Below are 27,853 nucleotides of genomic sequence, written 5' to 3'. Positions count from 1 at the left end.
TTCCAACTGACTATTAGAAAGATTTTGGTTCCCCAAGCTGAGAATTGCTCTCTCCTGTCTTGCAGCCCACTGGATGAGCATTTGTCACCTGGCCCTCTTTATGTTGTCCTGTAGGAATTGGGACTCAGGTAACTGGTGCAAGCAAATGCTGATATTCTGACAATTGCTGCTGCTCTAATAATGTATTTATTTCTTCTCTGATGAATCTTGTGTTATACCAGCATCCATGAAAATGTCAAAAGCTAACTTGGCAGGTTGCAGATAGGTAAAATTTCAGGTAAAAATTCTTCTTGGTTATTGGAGATCTGTTGCAAAAAATTCCTCCAGCTCTTGTTTCTCTGAAATTATCTTAAAATGTCTGCCTTTCTTTAAGCAGCTTTTACGAGTTTAATTCATGTACCAAACAGTTCACCTATTTAAATTGTACAGTGTGGTGGCTTCTTGTTTATACAGTGTTGCATCCATCACCAGAGTCAATTTTAGAAATTTTCATCTCTTCAGAAAGAAACCCATAGTCTGTTAGCTATCGCCTGCTTCTATCCCCACCTCCGTGGCTTCTCTGTCCACTGTTGCCCCCACCCCACCCCCCGCCATCCACTCCTGTCCTAAGCAATCACAATTTGTTTTCTGTCTCTATAAAGTCATCTGTTCTGGACACTTCTTAGGTATGGAATCATATACGGTCTTTTGTGACTGGCTTCTTTGACTTAATGTTTTCAAGGTTCATCCATATTGTAGTATGTGATAAGTACTTTATTTATTTTTATACCTGAGTAATATTCCCTCATATAAACATATATATATACTATTTGGTTTATCCACTAATGAGTTAATGAACTTTTGGGTTGTTTATGCTATAAACATTTACATACAAGTTTTGTTGGGGACAAAAGTTGTCTTTCTTTTGGGTAGACACCTAAAAGTGGAATTGGTGGGTCATGTGGTAACTCTGTATTTAGCTTTTGTAGGATCTGACACATTGTTTTTACAAAATGGCTGCAACGTTTTATATCCCCACATGCAGCATATGAGTTTCATTTCCTCTACATACTTGATAACACTTACCTTTTTTATGTAGCCACCCTTAGTGGGTGTGAAGTGGTATCTTATTGTGGTTATGACACGCATTTCCCTGATGGCTAATGGTGTTGAACATCTTTTCATGTGCTTATTGACCATTTGTATATCTTCTTTGGAGAAATATCTATTCAGGTCCTTTGCCATTGTTAAACAAGCTTATCTTTTTATTGTACTGAGCTATAAGACCTTTTGTATTCTCGATACAAGTCTCTTACCAGGTATAGTTTGCAAAACTTTTCTTCCATTCTGTGGGTTGTCTTTTTACTTACTTGGTGGTATCCTTTGAAATACACAAGTTTTTCATTTTCATGTCCAGTTTATTCTTTCATTTCTTTTGCCTTTAGTGTCCTCAGAAACCATTGCCTAATCTAGGAGCACAATGATTTATACCAATGTAAATCTACATTTACTTACACCAAGTAAACTCTTAGAATAAGCGTTTAATAATTGTAACTCCTATATAGATCTTTGATCCATTTGAATTAAATTTTTTATATGATGTGAGGTAGGAGTCCAACTTGATCTTTTGCATGTGGATATCTAGTTACCCAGCATTATTTGTTGAAGATCCACAAAGTTCTTTCCCTTCATTGAATAGTCTTGGCATCCTTGTAGGAAACCATTTAATCCTATGTATAAGAGTTCATTTCTGGTTCTTTTCTGTTCCACTGGTCTCGATGTCTGTCTGTATGCAAGTTTCACACTATTTTGATTATTATAAATTTGTAATAAGTTTTGACATCCAGAAGTGTGAGTCTAACTTTGTTGTTGTTGTTGTTTAATTTCTTTAATGTCTATTTATTTTTGAAGGAAAGAGACAGAGCATGAGTGGGGGAGGGGCAGAGAGAGAGAGACACACAGAATCCAAAGCAGGCTCCAGGCTCCAAGCTGTCAGCACAGAGCCCGACGTGGGGCTTCAACTCACGAACCTCGAGATCATGACCTGAGCTGAAGTCTGTCACTTAATCAACTGAGCCACCCAGACACCCCCTGTTGTTCTTGTTTTAAGATTGTTGTTCTTCCTTTTGAAGGGCTATTCTAAGTCTCTTGCAATTCCATATAGATTTTAGGATTAGCATGCCAATTTCTGCACAGAAATCAGCTGGAATTTTAGTAGAGGTTGCATTGAATCGTTAGGTCACTTTGGGAAATACAGTAATAATACTGTTGTCATGTATCCTGATCCATGAACATGCAATTTCTTGCCATTCAGTTAGGTCTTTAATTTCTTTCAACAGTGTTTTCTAAACTGAATATTTCTGTGTAATAGCCTTGGATCTTTTTTGTTAAATTTATTCCTAAGTATTTTTACTTTTTGATGCTATGGTAAATGGACCTGTTTTCTTTATCATATTTGGTTTGATCGTTGCTGCTATATACAGTGGACTCAAAGTACTGTATACAATTTATATTTGTATATTGATTTTGTATCCTGTGATCTTGCTGAACTCGTTTGTTCTAATAGTTTTTATTGGACTCCTTAACATTATTCCACATAGACCACATCATTTGCAAATAGAGATAATTTTACTTCTTCCTTTTAAGTCTGGGTGCTTTTTTATTTCTTGCCTAATTAACTAGCTAGAACCCTAGTACAGTGTCACATAGAAGTGGCAAGAACAGACCTTCTTGTCTTGTTTTTGATCTTCATGGGGAAGGCACTCAGCCTTCTACTACCACTGTATGTGATGTTAGCTGTGATGTTAGATGTTAGCTGTGTGTATTTTGTGGTTTTTGTAGATGCCCTTTATCAGGTGAAGGAAGTTTCTGCTGTTTCTGGTTTCTTGAGTGTTTGTTGTGAGGAGGTATTGAATTTTCTCAAGTGCTTTTTCTGCATCTATTGAAGCGAGATGTGATTTTTTTCCTCTTTATTGTGTTGATATGTATTATCAATACATTGATACAATAATACATAATACAATATTTACATTAATTAACTGATTTTCAGATGGTAAATCAAGCTTACATTTCTGGGATAAATCCTTCTTTACCATGATCTTTTGTAACATATTACTGGATTCAACTCTCCAATATTTTACTGAGGATTTTTGTGTCTACATTTATAAACCAATATCTCTAGCTTTCTTTTCTCATTATGTCTTGGCTTTGGTATCAAGGTAATACTGGACTCATAGAATGAGTTGTGAAGTGTTCTCTCTTCTGATTATTGGAAGATTGGTCTTGATCTTTTCTTTAAAACTTGGTGGAATTCACCAGAGAAGTCATCTGGTCCTGTGCTTTTCTTTGTGGGGAGTTTTTTGTTTGTTTTTGTTTTTTATTGCAAACTGTTATACAAATTCAATCTTTTTATTTGTTATAAATCTATTCAGATTTTTAAAGTCAGTTTCAGGAGCTTCTGTCTTTCCTGGAATTTGCTCCTTTCATCCTGTTATCCAAATTGTTGGCATACCATTGTTCATGATATTATAATTATCTTGATTTCTGTACCTATTGGTAGTTACTTCTTTCATTCCTGATTTTAGTAATTTGAGCATTCTCTTTTTCTTGATTAGTATAACTTAAGTTTGGTCAGTTTTGTTGATCTTTTCAAGGAAACTTGGTTTTGTTGGGTTTTTTTAATATTGCCTTTCTGTTCTTTGTTCCATGAACTTGCACTTCAGTACTTATTTCCTTCCTTTTGCATGCTTCGGGTTTGGTTTGCTCTTTTTCCAGTGTCTAAAGGTGGATGGCTAGGTTATTGATTTGAAATTTTTCTTCATTTTCAGTGTAGGCATTTACAACTATAAATTTTCCTCTTATCACTGTATGTTGTGTTTTTGTCTTAATTTATCTTGAGGTATTTTCTGATTTCCCTTGTGATTTCTTTGTTGTCCCACAGTGGTGAATTTCTCAAATGTTTCTGTTAATTTTCACTTTCACTCCATTTTATTGACCATAGTACTTTGTATGTTTTCTTTCCCTTCTAATTTACTGAGGCTCATGGTATGAGCTAGCATATGGTCCATGCTGGGGTATGTTCCATGTGTGCTGGAGAAGAATTGTATGCTGTTGTTGGGTAGAGCATTCCCTGGATGTCTGCTAGATGTGGTTTATATATGGTAGTGTTTAGGACTTCTGTTTCCTTGTTGATCTTCTATTTACCCATTATTTAATGTGGGAATTGAAGTCTTTCCAACTCTTATTACTAAATTGTCATTTCTCGTTTCACTCTTGTCAGTTTAACTTCGGGTATTTTGTTGTCTTTGTTATTAGGTATGCTTGTAACTGTTGTATATTTCTATATGTTAACATATCCAACAATACAACTGCATGTGTATTGTCTTATACAATTGCTTTTTAAGTCAGAAGAATGAAGAAAGACATTCCTTTTAAACTTTTAGAATTATATAATTATCTTTACCAGCCCTCTTCAGTTTTTTTGTGTTTGAATTCTGGTTTATCTGCTTACAGCCTGAAGAACTTCCTTAGGTATTTTTTTGTAAAGCAGGTCTGCTAGTGACAAATTTTGTTTTTATTTATCTGGAAGTATCTTTATTTTGTTTTCATTTTGTGGGGAGGAGGTGGTTTATAGACTTATTTTTTAGAGCGGTTTTAAGATTCACAGCAAAATTGAGCAGGAAGAGAACAGAGTGTTCCCATCTACTTCCTGCCCCTAGCAGGAACAACCTCCCTCACCATCATGGACATCCTGGAGCACAGTGGCGCATTTGTTACAATTGATGAACCTACAGCAACAATTCATATCACACAAAGTCCATAGTTTACATTAGGGTTCACTCTTGGTATCATACATTCTGTGGGTTTTGACAAATCTGTAATGACATTTTACCCACCATTAAAGTATGATAGAGAATAATTTCAGTGCTCTAAAAGTCCTCTGTGACCTGTTCATCCCTTCTTCCACACTAACTCTGACAAACCCTGATCTTTTTATAATCTGTGTAGTTTTACCTTTTCCAGAATGTGGTATGTCAGAATCACACAGTATGTACCCTTTTCTGTTTTCATTTTTGAAAGATAGTGTTGCTGGATATAGGTTTCTTAGTTGACCTTGTTTTCTTTTAGTACCTTGAATGTTTTCCCACTGCCTTTTGCCTCCATTATTTCTGATAAGTTAATCTTGTTACAATTCCCTTGTAACTGAGGAGTTATTTTCCTCTTGCTGCTTCCAGATTTTCTCTTTGCTTGACTTGGGTATTTTGACCATGCTATGTGTTTCTGGATTTCTGCTTTTATCCTCCTTGGAGTTTGTTGAGGTTCCTGGTTGTGTAGGTTAGTGTTTTTCAATAAACTTGAGAAGTTCTCAGCCATTTTTTCAAGTATTTTTCTGCTCTTCTCCTTGTATCCCATTGCACATATATTGGTGTACATATGCGTGTCTCACATTTCTCTGTGGTTCTGTTTTCTTCATTCTGTTTTCTCTCTGGTCTTTGTATCGCATAATGTCTATCCATCTTTTTTTCCCACTTGATTGATTCTTCTGCCAATTCAAAGCTGTTGAGCACCCATAATTAAAAAGTTTTTCCTTTTAGTTGTTGTACAGTGCAACTCCAGAATTTCCCTTTGGTTCTTTTTGCAGTTCTGGTTCATTAATGATACTCTTTGATGTAATATTGTCTTCATTTGACTTCCTTAAGCATGGTGCCTTTATTTGAAGTCTTTGTTCACTATACCTGCCATCCCTCCCTCTCACGAGTAGTTCCTGTTGTCTGATTTCCCCCTATGTATGCCTCATTGGTGCTTTTGTCTTTTCATGTTTTGTAATTTTTTTTTTTTTTTTTTGAAAAATGGACATTTTAGGTTATATAATGGCAGCAGTTCTGGATGCTGGTTCCTCTCCCCCCTCGCCCCGAGACTTCTTGTTGTTGCTATTTGCTTGGTTGTTTTGTGACTTGACTAGACTGTTTTGGTGAAATCTGTTACCCCTACTCTGAAGTCTTCAATAGGACTCCCCAGCAGGTACAGTCTTGGGCAAGTGCATAGTTGTCCTGGGATAACATGGGTTTAGTGGGGCTCTCTGGCTGTCTCCTTCCCTGATTCTCCAAGCTGCTAGCTTTATTTGGTATTAGACCTAGCATGATAGACTCCACTGATTACTGGCTGGTCTGTCTATTGTTTTTTTACGGTGCCTGGTGCATTAATTGTTCAGTAGTCTGATCCAATTAAATTTGGCAGGTATAGTTTTTGAGGCCAGTCTTTGAGATTTGTTCTTCTCCTGGGAGGGCTCTTAGCTGGATTTCTCTGGTGACTAGGGGAGTTATAGTTTAGCTTGTTGCTTTGCATTATCATTTTCAAGAGCATCCTTGGGTTCAAATGTACCCATACTCTGTTTCAAACAAAGTCAGTTGTTTTGGGGAACAGCTCTCCTATGGATCACCTCTCCCCTCAGGGCAAAGTCTCTGAACCACCTGTCTGGCTGCTGGGTAGAGTGGTAGCCTCTGGTCTTCTCAGGTTGCTTCTCCCAATATAGAGCCTCTCCCCTCAGAGTGACTTGGGGCAAAATTGGTCAAAGTCCCCAGTAGTTTTGCCCTGTTACTCCTGGGGTAGAGCCTCCTTATGAATAGGGGGTAAGGTAGAGGAAATGAGTCCCTGACCTGTCGGTCATACTCAGTCATACTCATCAGGGGTCTTTACCCCTTCTCCTTCGGGAGAGGAGAAATGCTGGTGGCCTGTCTCTCCTAGTGACATGATAAGCCTTGACTGGGAGCTAAGAGGGAGAGAGAGCCTGTATTCTTGGTCTCCCAGAGCTCCCGGTGAGCTCCTGTCACACTGAACTGGAAGGTAGATGGGGAAGGAGGTGGGTCATGGCTCACATGTCATAAACTTTCTCTGTTCTTATTAGTTAGTAGATTTAGTTGAATAAGTGTTCCTCCATTTGCTCCATGGCTTTAGGACAATTTCCAGAGACTTTAGGATTTTGTGATTTTTTTTTCTTTCTTTTTTCTTTTTTTATAGTAGTGTTCACGAGCTTTGCTTATTTGGTTGGAGAGGGTGTTTACAGAGCTACTTATTTATCTGCTATCCCAGAAAGGGAACTCTACGTTTGCTTTTGAAGCATATTTTTTTAGATCTAGAATTCTAAGTTAACAGGATTTTCCCTTCAGTGCTTTGCCTCCTGGTCCCCATTGTTGTGGTCCTGTCTGTAATGTCTCCTGTCCTCTACTCACTGGCTGGCTGGTGGTGTCCTTATCTTGGTTCATTTAGGTTTGACTATGGTGTTCATTGGTATGGTTTATGCTGAACACTGTTTTCCTTCAAGAATCTGGAATTTTGATACATGCTAGGCAGAGGATGCCTCTGTGGCCAGCCCCCAATGAAAAATCCCAGGCAGGAAGTCCTTAATGAGCTTCTCTGGTAGACAGCATTTTGCATGTGCTATGACATCTTGTGGCTGGAGGAACGGAGCTCATCCTGTCAGAGTCCCCTGGGAGAGGACCTTGCAGGCTCGTGTTTGGTTTCTCTCAGACTTGCCTGCACACACTTTTCCCTTTGCTCATTGTGCTTAGTGTCCTCCCGCTGTATTAAGCCACAGCCGTGAGAGAGACTGCACGCTGAGTCCTGGGAGTTCTCCCAGTGAATCCCCAAACCCAGCGCCTCCAACACACCAATTGTTGCTCTCCATGAGCCTGGTATGGTAGTCCAGGAGCACGCCTGGGATTTGAGGGGGGTTATAAAGTTGTTTGGGGGGCTCCCCCTTCTGTGGTGCCCTCCTGTCTGTGATCTCTCTGTCAATCCCTGACTCTGCCCTCTGACGTCAAAGCCTGGAAGACTGCACTTTCTGCCTGAGGCCTGCCAGCCGCCTGGGGAGTGCAGAAGCCCTTGGCTTCTCTTGTTTGAAGGGTCCCATCCCCTCAGTTTCTACCGGCTTTTGGTTTCTTTACAGTGTTTTTCAAATATTTATGTTTATATTATTCCTTTATTTCTGGCAGTGGAACTGTCTGCTTGTGTTTTTAATAGTTAGCAAATGTTCTTAGTAATTCAGGCAACTTTTCCTATTCTTAATAGTAAACACAACTTTTCAAATGGCTGCTGAGACACTCCTCTCCCTCATTTAAAGAGCTGTTGCTAATATTGCACTGTATGTCAACTAACTAGAACTTAGATTTAAATAAAAATGTGAAGAGAAGAAAAAATAAAAAGCCGTTGCTTTTCAAAGGCCCACTAGAACTCTTTGATAAAAGCAGGGGTTTTGTTTATTCATTTTTTCCATAGTGATGCTGTTGTTTCGAATTTCCCAGCCTTTGGTGTAAGACCCAAGCCTGAGAAAAGCTCTCAGCATCTCTTGTGGTGTCAGAGTTATCCTGGCAGCCTGTTCCACTGCTCTGGGAGGAATCACGGCAAGTATCAGCAAGCAACAGCATCTTGCTGACAGGGTTGTCGACGATGATACAATGTGCCAAATTTTTCCTACTGTGATTGTTTTGCAACTTAGGTCTTTTCTTGTAAGCTGATATATTTGCATGCCTTGCCCTGATACATTTTCTAGGCCGTTTGGCATTTAAATGTAACAGCAGCAGTTACTCTTTCTTCCTACTCTTCCTGAGCTCTTTAACCAGTTTGGACTTCTCTGTGGGTTTTTGTTTCCTGTGTTGGTGAACCTTTTGTCCATCCTTTTCTGGCTTCTGCAACCTGGTAGCACATTTCAGCTCATTCCTGGAGCCACAGCCATCAGGATGTGCTCTGAGGTAGGTAAAGTGTGTTCAGTGTTTGGAATGATCCTTTTTGGTTAATTTCACTGCTCTGCAAACCATCAGGGGACATTGTAATGTTAAGGAAAGCCTTGCTCTACTTGTGTCACATCTTGGCTTTTTAGGTTGAGTTTTAGAAGGAAATCCTAACAGAAAGAACTTTGGTGAGTTTACTATGACACAGGTAGTCAAAGAAGGCTATTGTGATTTGGATTTGCCAGAATTTTGCTGCACATGTGATTGTGGGTAACATAGCAAAACAATCTAAGTAATTTGGATGCGATTTTCATGCCTTTCTTCATTTTGTCTTGGTTTTTAAGAATCTATAATAGAACTTCTATACTGATGTAATGTTTGTTTTACATAAAATTCTTTGCACTGAAATTCTGTAACTAGAAGTGGATACTTGAGCATATACTGTGAGAAACACTGTTCATTGATAATAGTTTTCAGAAACAGTTATGTTTGCAGGGAGGGGAAGGACTCACACAGAAGGGACTGAAAATCTGAAGGAAGGTTTATTTATGTGTTTCTCTTGTGATCAAGGTTTTCCTCCCTCGCCACCATAAAAGCACTCTGGAAATTATCTTAGGCTTAATATTACAGTAAGTTTTTTTCAAATCCAGGCAATGCCTTTTTGTGGGAGACTATTTTAGCCACTCAGATTAGGAATCAGCAGGACTTTACCTTTCAAAGGGGGAAGAAGGACATCTGTCCCTGAGTGAAGAGGAGAAGGTGTCACGTACCCAGTTTAGTGTGAGATTGGTATTAGAAGACTGTGGTGGTCACTGGCCCAAACCTCCCTCTCCTGAGTCTAGTGCCCGGAGTGACGCTTCTAGACCTGCCACTTAAAAGGCATGGTTGCCGGCCCCTTGTCAGCCACACGTCTTGTCAGTTTGCAAACCATGTTCCCCCGTGAGAATTAGTAGGACTGCAAGTCTGCAACCTGAATGTCCTATGTCCTGTGGCTTTCTCACAGTCTAACATAAGGGTCAGCAAACTATGACTTGGCAGGTTAACTTGAAGAATCATTTTTACATGTATCAATGGTTGAAAAAAACCAAAAGTTTAATATTTCATGACACATGAAAATTACAAAATTCTAACTTTAGTGTCCGTAAATAGAATTGTTTTGTTTTTAATGTCTCCTCATTTACATGCTGCTTGTGGCTGTTTTTGTGCTGCGGCAGCAGAGTTCAGTGGTTGGGAGCCCATATGGTCTGTGTGGGCCTGAAGTTTGCCATCCCCCAGTCTAACGTGCCCCCTCTTACTGCCTCCCTTCAGGGTCTAAACAAAGTCCGGCCACTGAGTATACTTGAAACAGCATATTCAGCACTGCAGCCACTGGGAGGGGGGCAGGCCGGTGGGGGACTGGCAAGCACAGGCTCAATTGCGGCCCTAGAGAGGAAACACCAGGGATGCAAGGAGAGGAGGGGCAGGAGTCTCATCCTGCATCACTAGACCCCCCACCCCCCCCCCCCCGCCCCTTCAGCTTTAAGGAAAAGGGGCTGCTCTGGTGTAATGGACACTTGACCCTTGAACGACATGGCTTTGAACTGCGTGCAGATTTTTCCCAATAAATACAGAACTGTAGTGTATTTTCTTGTTCTTAGGACTTTCTTAACACTCTCTTTTCTTAACTCTCTTCTTAACTTTCTTAACTCTTCTCTGGTTTATTGTAAGAATAGGGTGCAGAATGCACACACAGAGTATGTGTTAATCGGCAGTATATGTTACTGGTAAGCCTGACAATCATCAGTAGGCTATGAGTAGTTAACTTTCTGAAGAGCCAAACATTATATGCAGAATTTGCTGCCTTAGAGACGGGGTGGGGGGGGGGGGTCAGTGCCCCTAACTCCTGTGTTGTTCAAGGGTCAGCTGTACCTCATGCTTCTGGGACGGAAATTGACTTAAAGAAAATAAGTATTAAAATGTAGTTTTCTCTTAAGAGACAATCTCTTTACCCCTTGTCTTAAAAACTTTTAAGCTATTTCTGCTGTGAAATTGATTTGTGTAGAATTTTCCAGAAATGTGTCTTTTACTTATATGGAAGTACTTAAGCCTTTATACATAACTTTCGGCAAGCAAAGGAGCAGGAAGAGAATTACTTTCAAAGCTTTCCATGCTATCTTGTGGACTGTGTGGACTTACATATGCAGATGGGACATTAGTTATTAGTTAATAATCTACAGAGATGATTAGTTATCTCTGAGGAGATTTGTTAGGCATGAAATCTGCCACCTGCTGAAACAAGTCCTTTCTTTTTTAATCCTTTTTTCACAGAAGCAATAATGTGTATTTAATTTTAGGCTTTTCTGTAGTTAGGTGTTTTAATTCCCTATATCCCAGGTAGACATTGGAGAGTTCTTTGGGGGGGGGGGGGGAGTTTAAGAGTAGGGGGAATGATGGGTAAGGTACTCTCCCATTCTCCAAAAGTGTCTATAGTGGTACTCCAAATTAGCCTCTGTTATTTTGGAATGTTGGAGAACTAAATATACCTTTGAGTCATCTGACCTGACCTGTAACTTTGCCAGAAATTTATTGATGTTCTTGGTAATTGATGGGCTTAGATTTTGCATCCTTAATTAAAGAGCTGCTCTATGGCTGTAGGCCTCTCCCTACAAGGTACAAAGATGCGTGCTGCCACTGGGGAAGCAGGCTGATGGTTTTTATGCTAACTAGAGAGATTACAACATATTCTCAGTGTTTCCTCAATAACATGGGAGATATTATGTCAAATATATTCATTTATGCAAGTCATAGAAGATCACCCATTTATACTTAAGAATGTTAAGGTACTGAAGCACCTGGATGGCTCAGTCACTTGAGCGTTCAGCTCAAGTCATGATACCAGGGTTGTGAAATCAAGCCCCGCAGTGAGGTCCATGCTGAGTGGAGCCTGCTTAAAATTCTCTCTAACTCCCTCTACCCCTTCCCCACTTGCTCACACATGCTGTCTTTCTAAAACAAATCAAAACAAAATTAATTAAATTAAAATAAAGAATGTTAAGGTAGTAGAATTGGTTACAATAATAATAACTGTCTTTCAAGGCAGATTCATAAATTTGTGTGAATTCATAAGCTAGATATGGATGTATTGGGGTGCTGAGTGGCTTGGTCGGTTGAGCGTCCAACTCAATTTCGGCTCAGGTCATGATCCCAGGGTCATGAGATCGAGCCCCACATTGGGCTCCATGCTGAGTGTGGAGCCTGCTTAAGATTCTCTATCTCCCTCTCCCTCATTCATGCTTGTGTGCTACCAACCCCCCCCCAAAAAAATAAAAAATATAAATAAAAGAAAAAAAGATATGAGATGTATTGACCATCAAATTCCAGGATTAACAGCATTTTCCTTTGAAGGTGTTAGCATAAAATTAGTTCAAACCAAAATTTGAAAGTAAATAACTGACTGTTCCAGACCGTTTTGTTACCGATAGAGCATCACATTGTCTGTTGACCTTTTTTTCAGTTTTAACCAAGTGCTTCTAATGCTGCTTCCAATGCTGACTGTGTTTCCTCAGCCCTGGGCCCTTGGTAGCTACCTGCATTTAGCACAGCCAAGCTAGTGTGTGAGTGTCTGCCATCGGTACCCTAAGGATGACCAGGCAGAAGGCTGTAGGTGACAAATCCTGTGCAGTTGTAACTGAAAACCAACTCAGGTGGTCCAGGTTTCATGTAAAAATTTTTAAAAGAGCCCCCTTTGAATCACAGAAAAATAAGCTACCTAATGTACCTCAATATATTCTGGGCATAAAGTTTTAGCATTTTGTCTGACTCGATTTTAGCAAAACTGCTAAAATCCCAAATGTTCTGTTCCTGATTTTCAGATGGTTCGGCATGGGGAAGAGAAGGTTGTTTTCCTTATCCGTTGTGTTTTTTATTGTTTTTGATGCTTCCTTATTAACTCTGTGCTTTTTTTCCGATGTTATGTTTACACTTCTTTCTTTTCTATTGACAAACAGGTTGAAAGGATTGTTGACAAAAGGAAAAATAAAAAAGGGAAGACAGAATATCTGGTTCGGTGGAAAGGCTATGACAGTGAGGATGACACCTGGGAACCAGAGCAGCACCTTGTGAACTGTGAGGAGTACATCCACGATTTTAACAGACGCCACACTGAAAAGCAGAAAGAAAGCACACTACCCAGAACAAACAGGACCTCTCCAAACAATGCCAGGAAACAGATCTCCAGGTCCACCAACAGCAACTTTTCCAAGACCTCTCCTAAGTCACTAGTGATTGGCAAAGACCACGAGTCCAAAAACAGTCAGCTGTTTGCTGCCAGCCAGAAGTTCAGGAGAAACACAGCTCCATCTCTCTCAAACCGGAAGAATATGGACCTGGCAAAATCAGGTATAAAGATACTTGTGCCTAAGAGCCCCATTAAGAGCAGGACCGCAGTGGACGGCTTTCAGAATGAGAGCCCTGAGAAACTGGACCCCGTCGAACAGGGTCAGGAGGACACAGTAGCACCAGAAGTGGCCGCCGAAAAGCCAGTCGGAGCTTTACTGGGCCCTGGTGCAGAGCGAGCTAGAATGGGGAGCAGGCCACGAATACATCCATTAGTGCCTCAGGTGTCTGGCCCTGTGACTGCGGCCATGGCCACGGGATTAGCTGTTAACGGAAAAGGTGAGTGTCCAGGTGAGCTGCTCAGTGGGCAGCGTCCCTGTCGATGGCCACGGGCTGTTACTCAGCATGCTGGTGACTTTTTCAAGGTGTGTAGGTGCTCCTTCCATACATGCTGGTCCTGGTCCGGAGAACAGGCCGATGAAAATCTGGGGAACCTGCAGTCTGTTTCTAACAGACATGCACTGGAACTGTGAGAGGTGCCACAGCCTCTTTCCTCACTTGAAGCCTTTAGCATTTATGTTTTAAATCGGCTCTCGCTATGCGTTCAGTGTGCATCCACAAACCGTACCACCATTTAAAAGGCGTCTTGCTCTAAATCGGTTATGCTCGGTAGTTTTCCTTTATAACAAGTTTGTTTGTGAACATTTATGCATCTCAGACACTGAGTCTCATGTTCAGGGTCCGTCTGAATTTTCTGAGTGTGACCTGTATTGGGTCATGATCCTTAGATTAGAAGTCATGATCCTTATTTTGCTAACCCATCTACATAACCAGCAATTTCTTTCAGTGGAAGTACAATGTACCTTCAGGATTTGGGCTTTTGTTCTCTGTAATGGTCAACTGTTCGGATCCCACTGTCCCTTTTACAGAATAGGAGTCTGTTCAATTGGGGTGGTATTTCCTGTTTTGTTTCCACTCCTGCTCTTGGATTCTGCAGCTTAGTTGGTTGAACCATGGCCTCCCCAGCTTCTCAGATGGTGCAGGTGGGATTATCACGGACAGCTTCCATCCCCTTTGCTTCCCCCATGCCTCATCTAGCCACCCATCATTATAGAATTCTGTTACGGATTTCTCTACTGTAAGCCCCACTAGCTTTCCCTTACTTGGGGCCCTAGTCACTTCTTACCTGCCGTAGCTTTCTCACAGGTCTCCCTGCTTCCTGCCTTTTGACAGTTCCCATCCATTTTCTATAATTATTGGATGGGAGGAGCATCCCCGCCACCAGTCTGACCGTACCACCGTTGCTGTAGTTCGCAAGCGTGCTCCTGAGTCTCTGCTTGGCCCGCACTGCCCTCTCAGCTCCCTCTCTCCACGTCGGCACTCCTGCTGTCCTCTGCCAGGAGCATCATGCCTCCCCTGCTCCTCAGTCACCCCGGGACCTCCCACTATGCCTCTGATGCAGGGCCCACCTGCTTTTGTGTCCTCTGGTCTCCTATGCTGCCCGCACCCTCTGTGTAGCAGAACTGTGATCATGTCTATCTGCCTGTCTCCCCCAACTCACCCTTAGTAGAATGAAAGAAAGCGAGAGGGAAGCTTATTTCCCTCCAAAGAGAAATGCTCACCTGAGATGGCACTCTAACCATCTTGCTGTGGTGCATCAAAAAGTTTTGGCTTAGACGTTTGTGTAGCAATGAGGAAACGGAAATCCAGGGGTTCCCTTGGGGCAGTAAATTGCCATCTTGCTAGTGTCTTTCAGATAACACACTTTACCCAAATGCTGCTTTTCTTCCTTACTCCAGGAGTTTTGCCCTCGCCTGGAACTTGTATGAGCTTATTTACCGAGCTGACTTCCTGAACTGTTGGCCTTGCTCGTAGACCCAGTTTTCTTTTACGTTGTTGTAAATGAAGGATCGTAGAGGTTCAGAAGCAGAAGAGACTTTATCAGCCATCTGAGTGCATGCTGCTTGTCACAGAGAGGGGAGCTGAGTCCAAGGAGATTGTGATGTTCAGAGAGAACTGAAGGCAGAGATAGAATCAGAACATGTTTCTTAATTCCTACTCCTGTGTTCTCTCCATTTCTTGCTGCCTCCACTAGACCGGGAACATAGACTTCTCTATTGATTACTCAGGGCCAAGCACTCTGCTGGGCTCTTATCTAGCAGATAAGGGCAGGGCTTGGCAACCAGCCCACTTGCCTTTTCCATATGGCCTGCAAGCTAAGAATGGTTTTTACACTTTCTAATGTTTGGGAAAATCAAGAGGAATAATATTTAATGCCATGTGAAAACATAAGAAATCAAAATTTTTGTGTCCATAAATAAAGTTTTATTGGAACACAGCCACATTTCATTCATTCACTTATGGTCTGTGGCACTTATGGTCAAGGACAGAGTTGAATCGTTATGACAGAGACTGTATGGCCTGCAAAGCTGAAAAAATTGACAGTCTGGCTCTTTACAGAAAAAGTTTGCTAAGTCTTGCTCTAGGAAGTCACAGTCCTAGGGCAGTATTTTTGGAAAGTAAAGGGATACAAAAGACTTTAGAAGATCTGTGGTTCCCCTTTATCCACAAAAGTTATGTGTACATTCATTTTTATGGGTGATGGGGCGTGATTTTCAAAACTTTTTTGACCCTTTAAGTTTCCATGTTCTGTTTTTACCACAGTTACGCAAGCTTGGCTCCCCTCAGCAAAGCCTTCAGTTTTGTATAAAACGAGGATATTGGGTTCAGTTTAAATAAGGAGTTAGTGACTTCCTTTTTTATTACTATTCCCATGTCAAAAAATTTTTAAATGTCCATAAAGGTGGCTTTGGTTAAAACCACCACGGATATGTAAGCATAAAATCTCAAATTATTTTATCTTGTTCTGTGAAGGTAGGCAGGTTGATTGGGACGGGAGTAACACTGTATTTCCAAGGCCCTCATGACCTCCTTTCTCTCCTGACCCTGAGTCCTATATACTGTTGAGAACACTTAGACCAGAGAAAGAATAGAAGCCGCTCAGGAATGTTTTTAGAACAGTGGTAAATGACATCCCCAATGGCCATGATCTAAATCAGGCTTGAAGATTTAAAGGGAAAAGAACCATCTCCTCCTCCCTCCACAGCCTACTGTGGGAGTGTCCTTTCTGAGCGAAGCATGATGGCAAAAAGCAAGTGGTGTCCTAGACAGCATGGCCACCTACAGACAGGTGCTCGGGTGGATGAGTGCCTCTGCTTCTCTTCACCCTTCTCCTTTGCAGAAAGATGCTTTTGTTCCCTCCTCTGGCGAGTAGGCTCCAAGAAGGGATCTGGTTTTGCCAGGGCTGAATCCTCCCGTGTCCTGAGCAGTGCCTGTTCGTAGCACATGCTGCCGGTGTTTGTCAGGGAACGAGTCCAGTAGAAGGGGTACTCATGGAAGACAAAGATGGTATAGTGAGTTCTTGGCAGCCCTGTCGCCAGATCACACTAGATGTGAGGGAAGAAATGCTATTGAAATGACAGGGTACAGAGGCCACAAGCACAGAAACGTCCCAGAAAACCTCTTACTCGCCCTTGGGGCGTTTCTTTCCTGAGAGAGCAGTACTGAAGCCGCATCAGCTTGCTGGTCTACACTCATAATCTCTTAAAGTCGTTGTTTGTTTTTACTTTCCACATTAATTTTAGAGCTACATGAGAAAACTGATTTGTTTTTTTAAAACTAATTGAAGCAGATACTCATGGAGTCACTGGGGAATGAATCATCTCTTATTCAAAACATTAATCATGTGTGTATGAGGGATATTTTTTGCCACCAAACACAACAGATATTTAAATATCTGTTAACCAAAAGAGTAAATGTTTCTGGAGAATTTTAACACACACGATTACTTTTACAGAATAACCATATGTATATGTGGCTTGTAACTGTTTTAAGTGTGAAACAGGTTTAAAAGATGACTATATTGCTTCACTCAGAAATATGAAAAAATCTTAAATTTAGGTGATGTGGCTGCCTTCTTTCTACTCTTTGTTAATGATAGTATTTTCTTGGTCTTTTAATTGCCTAACGAATTAATCCTACGAAAGAAGCAATTGCTTTTATAAACTGGATTATTGTTACTTTGTTCTTTTGTGAATTCAAATGTATAACTGATCATCATTGTACATTTGAGAAAATACTGTTAGCACACATTTTAAAAAATGAGGTCTAAACCTGATCAGTGTAATTGCTTAGAAGTTGATGGATATGAAGTCAGAGCCAACAGATTCAGGAGGAAAGCGGGGAAGTACCTTAACATGCCTCAAGTCTTTTATTCTGTGAGCATTTCTATTGAAGGAGGCTCCCAGGAGCAGTTGTTTAGGAAAATATGGCTTCTTCTGAGGAGCTGGAGTGTAAGTTCCTCTCAATAAGAATATGAAGCCTGATGATCTATCTCCCTTCTCTGTTATTATCAGGGAAGATGTTGTACCAAATCAATAGCTCCACCCTTGGAAGAGGCCCCCGGTCCCCCAGGGCCATTTGCAATTTCTGTGCCGAGATTGGAATTTAAGTCAGAGAAAGGGAAGAAATCAGGAGACCGGTGGCAGAAAACCGCTCAGCAGGGCCTCAATAGGACATGTCTACTCCGAAAGCAAAGGCTAAACATTAAAAATGTGCAACCATTTGCGATCGACATAGAGCCAAGGCCTTTCAATGAACGGGTACTTTCGTTTGCCAGTTGTCTGGTGAGTCAGGCCTTTTCCATGGGTCCATGGAAAGGGCCTGACTTTGGAGATCGGTTGATTGATCAGAGTTCGGTTTTGTGTGAAGTACATCCAGACACATCATCTACTATTGCCAATTTGGATTTCATTGAAATGGGGCAGACACTTTGGGACTTACAAATCTGAGTGCACAGTCCTGGAATTTTTTCATTTTTTCCCATTTTCTCACTTACACCTAATTTGACCGCTGTTTTCACATAGAGCCTTTCCAGGACGTTAGACATAGACATCAGCTCACCTTTTGTAATCCTGTCTCCTATCTTACGTAAAAATGAATTGAATATGCCAAGTTCACCTGGACTAAGAAGTTTCAGGGATCAACCCAGCCAGCTCTGGACCAGCACACATCCCAGCAAGAGCAGCCGAGACCCACCTGCCCAGCGTCTGTGCTGCTGGGGAGACTTCCCCTCCCCCTGCACTTGCAGGGTTTTATGGTATGTTCAAGGACAGTTAGGACTTGGGGCAAGGGTGACCCAGCAAACCTACTTCAGAGCCCTTGTGACTGTTTAGTGTTTGCTCTTCATTTCCACTTTCTTATGTTTTCCTATACCAGTGATTCTCAAAGTGTGGTGCCCAGCATCTGGGTGACCTGTTAGAAATGCTCATCCCTGCGCCCCCGCCACACCTCCCGAACTAGAATCTCGGCTGGGTCCAGCAGTCTGTTTCCCGAGCCCTCCAGGTGGCTTTGGTGCTTGCCAAAGTTCCACAACTACCTTCCCTGTACCGTGCTTTCTTTTAAGTTTGGTTTTTATGGAGGAAGATGGGAAATAAATAAAAATACACAACTAATTTCTTCTGTTTATATTTTAGATTCTTTATAGTTAGATTCCTGTTCTCTCGTGAGGCTGCTTATTAGCCTTATATATCTTGATTTGAAATTGTCTTTAGACTTTTGTTACTCTTTCAATAAATATTTCTAATTAGAAATTTTAAATGACAGAAAAACATTATAAAATAATTAAAATGTTTCAAAGAAAAAAAGAAAAGTAGAAAGCCCCACCTCCTGCTCCTACTCTCCAGAGATAACTGCTGTTAACAGTTTTTTCCTTCCAGAAATTATATATACATGCACATCTTTTAAATACATCAATGGGCTCATACCTGACATATGGCTCTACAACTTAGGGTTTTATTTTTAATTTTGATACATTTAGATATATTTTCATATCTGTGCAAATAGCCCTTCTTCATTCTTCTAAATTGATTTGTGGCTATTTATTGTGTGACGATATCATACATACCTCCTAGTGGTGATTCAGTGTCTGTATTACTCAGCAGGGGGCACTTTGGCATTTGGGCCTGGACACTTACTGGATTAGCATCCCAGGGCCTGCCCTTAATAAGGATCCTAGTAAAGGCCTCAGGCATCGTGACAGAGCACTGTGTCTGTTATTTCCATCTGCCTGCGCAGGGCCCTGTGTCTGGGTGCATCCACGAAGTGAGAACCTTAGCGGTAGACATTGGGCGTGTTTTCCACATAAATGAATACATTTCATTGACACTGCAACAGCAGAAATGTTAATGCACCTCCTGCCTTAAACCTGAGTCATACATAGATATTATGAATTCTTACACAAGTTGTTAGAAGTACGTTGAGCAAAAGAGGACAGTTTACCATTACCTCCTCCCCTCAGAATACCATTTACTTCAGAGGGAACATTAATAGTTTGACATGTGTCATTTCAGACCTTCTCCATATTCACATCCTTTGGTATGGAATCCTATAAGTTCTGGTATTTGCCTCTTTCATTTAACATCATGTTGTGGAGAGCTCTCTATTTTAAGACTCTGACTCTACCTCACTTGCTTTGAAGTTTTAAACTTGATTGTTTTGTCTTTCTTTTTATATGATTTCAAATTTATGGAAAAGTTGCAAAACCAGTAAAGAAGAACCCATACACTTCATCCACATTCACCAGTTGTTTTCAGTTTGCCTCACTGACTTTCTCCCTCCCCTGGGTGTGAGTGGATGTTTATACACTCACATATCTGTATGTGCATATACATTTTTTCCTGAGCCATTTGCATGTTAGCTGGAGACTCACTGTTGTAAACACTAGTAAAGTACAAGACTGTAATTAAAGATTTTGCTAGATGTTGCCAAATTGCTCTCTAAACAAGCTATAAAGATTGTGAGTGCCTATTTACCTATTGTTCTTAATCAGCTTTTCAATATCTGACAGATATTTAAGGTAGAAAACTGTTATCTCATGGTTTTCATTTTAAAGCATGAAAATTCTGATTTCACAGGTTGTAATTGTTTGTACTTACTTTTCTGTTAATTCCCTTTATATTTTCTCTTGCCTATTGAAGTGGGGGGAGGTGCACAGTTCCAACTTTTCAAAACGTGAAGACTGTGAATGTGTGTGTCATCTCTGCCAGGGACCACATTAATCTCCACGTGTTTGAGCTGGAGAGTTCACACTTCTAATGGGAGCATTTCAGAAGAGGTCACTGACTTTTGGTTCCCCCAGCACCCACTCAAGGACTGAGAACTTCCATGCCAGGGGTTAGGATGAATAGTGCCATCTGGTCTCTGCCTTAAGATACTTACAAAAGTTTAATAAGAAAACTTCAAATTAATTCCCATTAATTTTATCGTTCCTGCTCAGTTTCTAATATACCAAAGTGTATTTTATTAACTTAGAGTTTTACAATTTAAATGAAATCTGGATCCCTTAGGTCATATGTCAGAAAAGAATCTGACTCCAGTTCCTGCAATCCTGCTCCTCCTGAACTTTGTAACTGACTGGCACAAGGACAGAATAAAAAAGTCACCCAATTCAAGTGAAATTCCTATTTTTGAAAATACTTGTTCTTGTTGATACTTGTTAAAAGAGGATTGAACACCTGATACAAATCCCGCTTGTCTTCTGTATTCCCATTTTTATTGCTGTTGTCTTTAGCAGGGTACTAGCCTTCTGGAATATTCCTCTAATGACATCCTGTATTGTAGGGGCAAGAGCAGCTATGGATACACAGTGTACTGGCTGTCTGGTCTTCTTTCCAAACATGCTGTTCTGTTGCCTTTGCTCTGTCTTCTATGTCCCTCTAACATTATTCTCCCTCTTTCAGAGAATGCTTATTTTATAGATGAGCCTGGTTGTGAAAGAAAAAGGAATTTGGTAAAAAACAAAATCACTCAGCAAGTTGGTGGGACAGAAGGTCCATATTATAACCCACTCCTGACTTCAGTTCTTCTGTGTCACAGTGGCAAAAGGGATTTTTTTATAAGCCTAATTCACCCTGTTGCCAGAACTACATCACAGGACTTGTTCTCTGTCAAGTGAAGCTGAACTCAAATTGGCTTAAACAGGCAAACAAAAATGCCATATATTGGCTCAGGTGAGCAAGTCCCAGGCACAGCTGGACCCATTGCCTGAATGGATCCATGCCCTCTCCCCCTGTGGGCTCTCTTGGCTGCATTCATGCAAACCCTCCCCACAGGGAAGGCACGTGCCATCCACAGTTCTAGCTGGCATCCTAACCCTCTCAGCAAACCAGGCAGAAAATTCTTCTCTTTCCCGAAGTTCCAGGAGAGATCAGCTTCATCCACACTCTGGTTGCCCAAGGGAAACCCAGGGCTATTAACAGTAAGGGTGAAAGTAGAGACTGAGCTTTTGACAATCACAACACAATTAAGATTACTGAGTACCCTTAAAATATAACAGCGCTTCCCTAGGTTACAGAATATCATGGCTGTTAAATATTGAATAGTAAATGAATAGTGATCATTTCAGTCCATGTTGTAGCTTTTGGGTAGTCCTCTCAAACTGAACATGGTGTCGTCTCCCAATACACCTAGGTGTTGCTTACAAGAACGAACTCTGTGTTTGCCTTTTCATTTTCTATTTTTGTGTGTAACTGTGTGCTCTTCTTCCTTTGTAGTTGTTAGGGCCCTGTGTTTGGGGGCACTAGGCACTGTGTGTATGTCCTCCTAATTTGGTAGGTCACCGTTTACAAGGCATATTTCTTAATTACAAATGAGGAAAGGCTGTGTTTGTCAGTTTATTAGGGGCCTCTTGAAAGAAGACACTAAGGAGTCCTATTCCCCAAGGTGCTTTTGCTTTGGGTGAAGTCTTATCTCAAGTGGCTTGGACACCTACCGAGGCTGGGTAGAGGAGAGCTGATTCCTCAGAGGAATCTCTGAGAAAGTAAAATCTGGCAGAAGAAATCCAGAGAAAGATCCAGAACAGAAAGACAAACTCAATAAAACTTCAGATAGTAGAATGGGAAAGCATTGTAGCAAACATTTTAATCTCCTTTAAAATTTCCTACATTGTCTACTCCCATTGTTTACATACAATAGGTGCTTAATTAACATTTGTATGGGAGTGAATGAGTTGTTTGAGCAATTTTTTTCACTTCTACTTTCATCAGTAGCGTCTGTCTTCTAAAAAGGATTTGTGTGAAGAGGAAACAAGGTCTGTGAGGGTGGTTGGGAGAAACTGCCAAGGAATTAAGGGCCAAGGCAAGTTTTGAGCTTGCTTGCAAATAGAGAATGATATGTGATTCTTGGAGCTGGGAAAACCGAAGAAAACATCTGTAGGTTAATGGTGCAGAACATCTTTTAAAACTACCAGTGAATAATTTTGCTCTATATAACAATATCCAGGAGGCGACTTTACGCCCAATAAGTAGGGCCCCGCACCCAAATTTATTCACTTCTGGGGCTCAGTGTCACTAGAATGAGCTTCAGACCAGTGGAGCCTTTCCGGTGCCTTAGGTTCTTGGTCATTTTGAGATGCAAACAAGCTCGCTGTGTGATTCTGTGCAATTCTTCATTGTCCTTCCCAAGCTACAGCCTCTGAGGAAGCCCTACAGCCTTTTCCTGTCCTTTTTCCTAGTCGAACTGCCTTCTGCCCCCTTGTCCGCTGCCCCCAACTTAGTAGCACACCTGCAGCATTTCATAGCTCTGTCTTTGTCAAGTTCTCAACCTCCTCAAAGAGGATTTCCCATTCGCCTCCCTGAAACCAGAAGCCTGCCCTGCTCGCTGGTCCTCTGCCTTCCCTTGTGGCCTCAGGAGCAGAGAGAGCTCATCCCCAGTGCTGCCAGGCTTGGGGAGGGGGGGCCGGTCATCCTCCTCCAGACTCCGATGAAGAAGATTCTGTGCTGAGGCCTGTGTTTTCTGACTCCTTCTCCTTCCTCCTCACTGATTCACCAGCCTCTTGGTCCTATGTCAGCATTCCCCAGAGACCCAGGCTTCAGGGTCACAGCCCTTCCTTCTCACCCCAGCATGGCCATCACCCCCAGAGGACCAGGCTCCACATGAAAGCCTCCTCACTCATCATAGTCACGGCTGCCATTTACCGAATTTTCACAGTGTGGTGGGTTCACTCCACCCATGTGTTACTAGGACTGTTAAGTCATGTCCGTTTTATGGGGAATGCCAGGCAGAAAGAAGTGAAGGGACTAGAATTCATGAACACCTTTTCTTCAGGGCTATGCTTGTTTCCACCCTGATTCTCATTTTCCTTTTAGGTCACGCTTCCTTTTAGCCACCCCCAGCGTGGCTCCTGCTCTGTGAACAGGTGTTCTTAGCCTCTGGGCCACAGCCACCTCCACTTACTGGATCTGGTGCTTGTCTTCATCAGAACAGGCCACTCCCAGCCACATTTTTTTTTAAGTTTATTTATTTATTTTGAAAGAGCAAACGGGGAGCAGCAGAGAGAGAGGAAGAGAGAGAATCCCAAACAGGCTCTGTACTGTCAGCGCAGAGCCCAACGCAGGGCTGGAGCTCATGAACGGTGAGATCACAACCTGAGCCAAAATCGAGAGTTGGATGCTTAACCCACTAAGCCAGCCAGGCACCCCAGTCCCAGCCACAGTTAATACGATCACCACGTCTTTGTTTTGTTTTCATTTTAATTGTGGCAACAAACACACAAACCTTAAGGTTACAGTCTTAAATGTTTTTTAAATGTGTAGACCCGGAACGCTAAGTGTATTCACATTGCTGTGCTGCAGAGCTCTAGAACGTTTTCACTTACTAGGCTGAAACTCTGTACCCTGTAAACACTAATGCTCCCTCACCTATTCCCCCATAGCCCTTGGCAAACACCATTTTACTTTCTACTTTTGTGATTTTGACTACTTTAGATACCTCATATGAGTGGGAATCGTACAATGTTTGTCCTTTTTGATTGGCTTATTTCACTTAACATAATGCCCTGGGGCTTCATCCATGTTGCAGCCTATTACGGGATTTTCTTTATGTGTTCACCTGTCCGCAGACATTTGGGTTGCTGCTACCTCTTGGCTATTGTGAATAATGCTGCAGCTTATAAATATCTCTTCAGGATCCTGCTTTGAATTATTTTGGATAAATACACACAAGTGGGATTGCTGAATCATATGGTAATTCTATTTTTGATTTTGAGGAGCCTCCATACTGCTGCACCATTTTGCTCTCCTACCAACACTTGACCTCCTCAACCCAACACTTCTTGCTTCATCTTTGTTTTTAAAATACCTGTTTCTGGAGCACTACTGTTTTTGTTCCCCTTTTACCTTTCTGGCTGTTTCTTTTCAGTTACCTTTGTGGCTGTTCTTCTCCCAGCCTTTACGTGGCACAGCCCCTAAGACCACCTGCCATGCCACCCATATGCAGAAGGATATTTGTCTGTTGCACCAGGCCATCAGGAGAGTGCTGACAGAACAGCAGCTGGGGCCGGAGGCCATCCTTCAGGGATTGCAGCTGCGCTGGGCCATCCCCTGCTGCCTGGGCACTTGGAGTCCTTCTTCCAAATCAGTCAAGGTCAGCAGGCTGCCCCGTTCCCCTGCCCTGCTCTACTTGCACATGTCCTTTTAAGCAGAGTCAACACGCTCCTCTTATATTTTTTTTATTTTTGTTTAATCTCTACCCCATCATGGGGCTAAAACTCATGACCCCAAGATCAAGGCACATGCTCTACTCACTGAGCCAACCAGGTGCTCCAACACGCTCCTGTTTACAGCTATGTCCCCAGCATACAGGGAGCTTCCTGAGAATAAGAATCAAGACTTTCATCCCAGGGTTTCTGTTCCCTGCCTCATGATAGGTGGCCGCCAGAAGTGGGAAGTGGATAAAAGGCTTTTCCTCCTTTGTGGCTCATCCTAACATGTCTCTTCATAATTACTGTTTCATTGATATTATTGAATTTCAAAGTTACCATCTTAATTATGTAATAAAATTAATACAATATTGTTTTATCAGGGCAAAATCTAGTAAAGAGTTCATTCAACTTCACCAGACAAATGCAATGATAAAAGAGCACACCATCTACTGCAAAATGTGTACAACTGCTTGCCATTTCCTGGGTGCTCAGGGAACAAGAAAGCTGCTAATTCACTTTCTCCAAGGAGTTTGAGTCCACTAGGGCTCCCAGATCACCTCACGTCTCCCACTGTCCATGGCTCTGGCCCCTACGACTGGAACTGGCTGTACTTGTTTCATGTTATTTGGCTCTAAGCATGGTTACTGGCTCCTGATTAACTATCTTTGGTGACTTCTGAGTTCCTGAAATAGTTTTTCCTCTGGTTTTAAGGCGTGTTTTAAACTTGCTTTTAACTTCTGTTTGAATACGTTCCAACTGTTCTCTTACAAGCAGCCACCTGTGCACAGGGGAGTTTCTGGAAGCTCCATGCCTCCTTATCATGCACTTAGTGAACATTCACTGTGTGCCAGGCACTGTGCTGCATTGATCATTCGGAGCTCAATAAAATACAGCCGCTGACTTCTAGTCCTGCTAGGATCAGTGTTCACCAAGGAGCCTTGTTCCCGACTCTAGGGATTATTTGAATGGCACTGTAGTTGACGAGAGAAAGTAGCTACATTGGTAAAACTGCCTCCCTACCAGAGTCATGGGTGACATGGTCCAAGAATGGATGGAGTCATACTGTGCTCTTGGTCCAGGCCACGGTGTTGAGTTCAGCCCCAGGGTTATGGGCAGATTCCTCAAGGCCAGAGAAGTACACCAGACTATTAGAATGAACTAATCCTTGTGCAGACCTATTCTTCCTGAAATGATGACATCTAATGAGATAAACTATCTCTATAAAAAAAGTAATTACCCTCCTGTAGTAAATACCCATCTCTCCTAGTGATAAGGATCTAATGTAATTGCCTCTCAGTCTAGGGCCATAAATAGGCTGTGCCGAAGCATTCAAAATATGAAATATTAAGAAAACACTTTAAATCCTAACCTAAAGTATTTTTTCCTCCAGGTTATTTTCTGAACTGTGTATTTGCTCTTCGGTTCTCCATGCCACTGCCCTCCCCACCTTTGAGAAGGTGACACTTTAGCATCAAGTTTATTTATGATAACATCTGGTCTGCCCTTCCTACTTCATTAATTAAGAGTTTCTTGTGCTTAAAAATATTTTTTTAATGGGAGCACATTTGGTTCTCAAGATACCTGAAGACATCTTCCTCTGTGCCCAGTTATCTCAGTCATAGCCCTCTCTCCTTTCTGTCTGCAGTTTACCTTCTTAGTTACGTATATACAGCAAGGGGAGGCAAAATACGTAAATTTGTTCCCTGTCGCACAACTGCACCTTGTACTTAACCACTGTGTAAGCCACTTAGAGTGAGGCTGTGCACTGTAGATAGTCCTCCTCCACCTCCGAGCTGAGGAATATTTGCCACACCTCCTGCACACTGAGATAGGGACGTTAGTTACTGGCAGATCTCCTCAACCCCTGGGTCTTCAGCTGTGCCCCTGTGAGCTGCGCCCCATCCTCAGTTACAACTGCAGGAAGTTAACAGCTCTGTAGCCAGCCTGAGATGCACCACCACCCAGCATTACCTGAATTTCAGAAGTAAAAGTTGGATAAGCACATAGCTGACCCATTAGCATGGGTATAAAAATGATGGTGTCTTATCGAAGTCGGTATGAATGATTGGGATACTAAAACATGAGTTTCTGTCCTCACCAATCCCCTCATGACTTGATTAAGAATATTAAGCCACCTGGAGTCTTTTGTGACCTTACAGGACTGTCTTAATCTTTGACAGCTCGGTGTTCCACATGTCAGGGCAGGTCATGAGTCTGAGTACTTGGGATGTGTGATGCGCCTGTGGATGCTGGGCTCTCCTCTTGTGAGACAGACCTAGGTTGTCCCCTGAAGTGCTCAGCTAGTTTTGAAAAGCATGCTCTGTCACCAAGGAGGGCAGTATTTCAGTACCTTTTTGGCAGTGACATACTGAATTCTGAGGGGGTTGGGTTTAGAAGCAATCTGTGGGGAAGAATGAATCCCTAGATTATTTTGGGTTTTGGTGGGTTCTTTTTAAAGTTCATTTATTTATTTTGAGCGAGAAAGAGAGAGCGAGCAAGAGAGCGTGAGCAGGGGAGGGGCAGAGAGAGAGGGAGAGAGAAAATCCCAAGCAGGCCCCAAGCTATCAGAGCAAGCCCAAGGCGGGGCTCAAACACATGAACCATGAGATCATGACCTGAGCCAAAACCAAGAGTCAGATGTTCAACCTACTGAGCCACCCAGGCACCCCTCCCTGGATTATTTTGAAGTCATAAAGGGAAGGCCAGGACATTTTGTATTGTTTTGTTTTTTCCTTTTTTTTTAATTTATTTTTTAATTTACATCCAAGTTAGCATATAGTGCAACAATGATTTCAGGAGTAGATTCCTTAATGTCCCTTACGCATTTAGCCCATCCACCCTCCCACAACCCCTCCAGCAACCCTCTGATTGTTCTCTGTATTTAAGAGTCTCTTATGTTTTGTCCCCCCCTCCCTGTTTTTATATTATTTTTGCTTCCCTTCCCTTATGTTTATCTTTTTTGTATCTTAAAGTCCTCATATGATATTTGTCTTTTTCTGACTAATTTTGCTTAGCATAATACCCTCTGGTTCCATCCACATAGTTGCAAATGGCAAGATTTCATTCTTTTTGATTGCTGAGTAATATTCCACTCTATGTATGAATGTGTGTGTGTGTGTGTGTGTGTGTGTGTGTGTGTGTGTGTGTACACACACACATACACACCACGTCTTCTTTATGCATTCATCCATCGATGGACATTTGGGCTTTTTCCATACTTTGGCTATTGTTGATAGCGCTGCTATAAACATTGGGGTGCATGTGCCCCTTCGAAACAGCACACCTGTATCCCTTG

At 41.8% G+C, this 27,853-nt stretch overlaps 1 protein-coding gene across 5 annotated transcripts in view; it reads left to right on the top strand.

Annotated features, from left to right (window-relative positions):
* Positions 1-27,853, top strand: part of CDYL (chromodomain Y like) — a 241,451-nt gene that overhangs the window by 155,998 nt on the left and 57,600 nt on the right. For 3 of the 5 annotated variants that reach the window (XM_053904938.1, XM_019419858.2, XM_053904939.1), the window contains one exon: positions 12,692-13,358. In XM_053904938.1, coding sequence (XP_053760913.1) covers positions 12,692-13,358 — 667 coding nt within the window. Of the gene's footprint in view, positions 1-8,617; positions 8,727-12,691; positions 13,359-27,853 lie in introns of those variants that run through there. The other 2 variants (XM_019419859.2, XM_019419860.2) reach the window with 2 other exon arrangements.

The sequence above is a fragment of the Panthera pardus genome, unplaced genomic scaffold (assembly GCF_024362965.1).
Source record: "Panthera pardus isolate Hobbes unplaced genomic scaffold, ASM2436296v1 HiC_scaffold_17, whole genome shotgun sequence".
NCBI classification, from domain to species: Eukaryota; Metazoa; Chordata; class Mammalia; order Carnivora; family Felidae; genus Panthera; species Panthera pardus.
The sequence above is the reverse complement of the archived record's forward strand: the minus strand, read 5'-3'. Positions and strand labels throughout refer to the sequence as shown.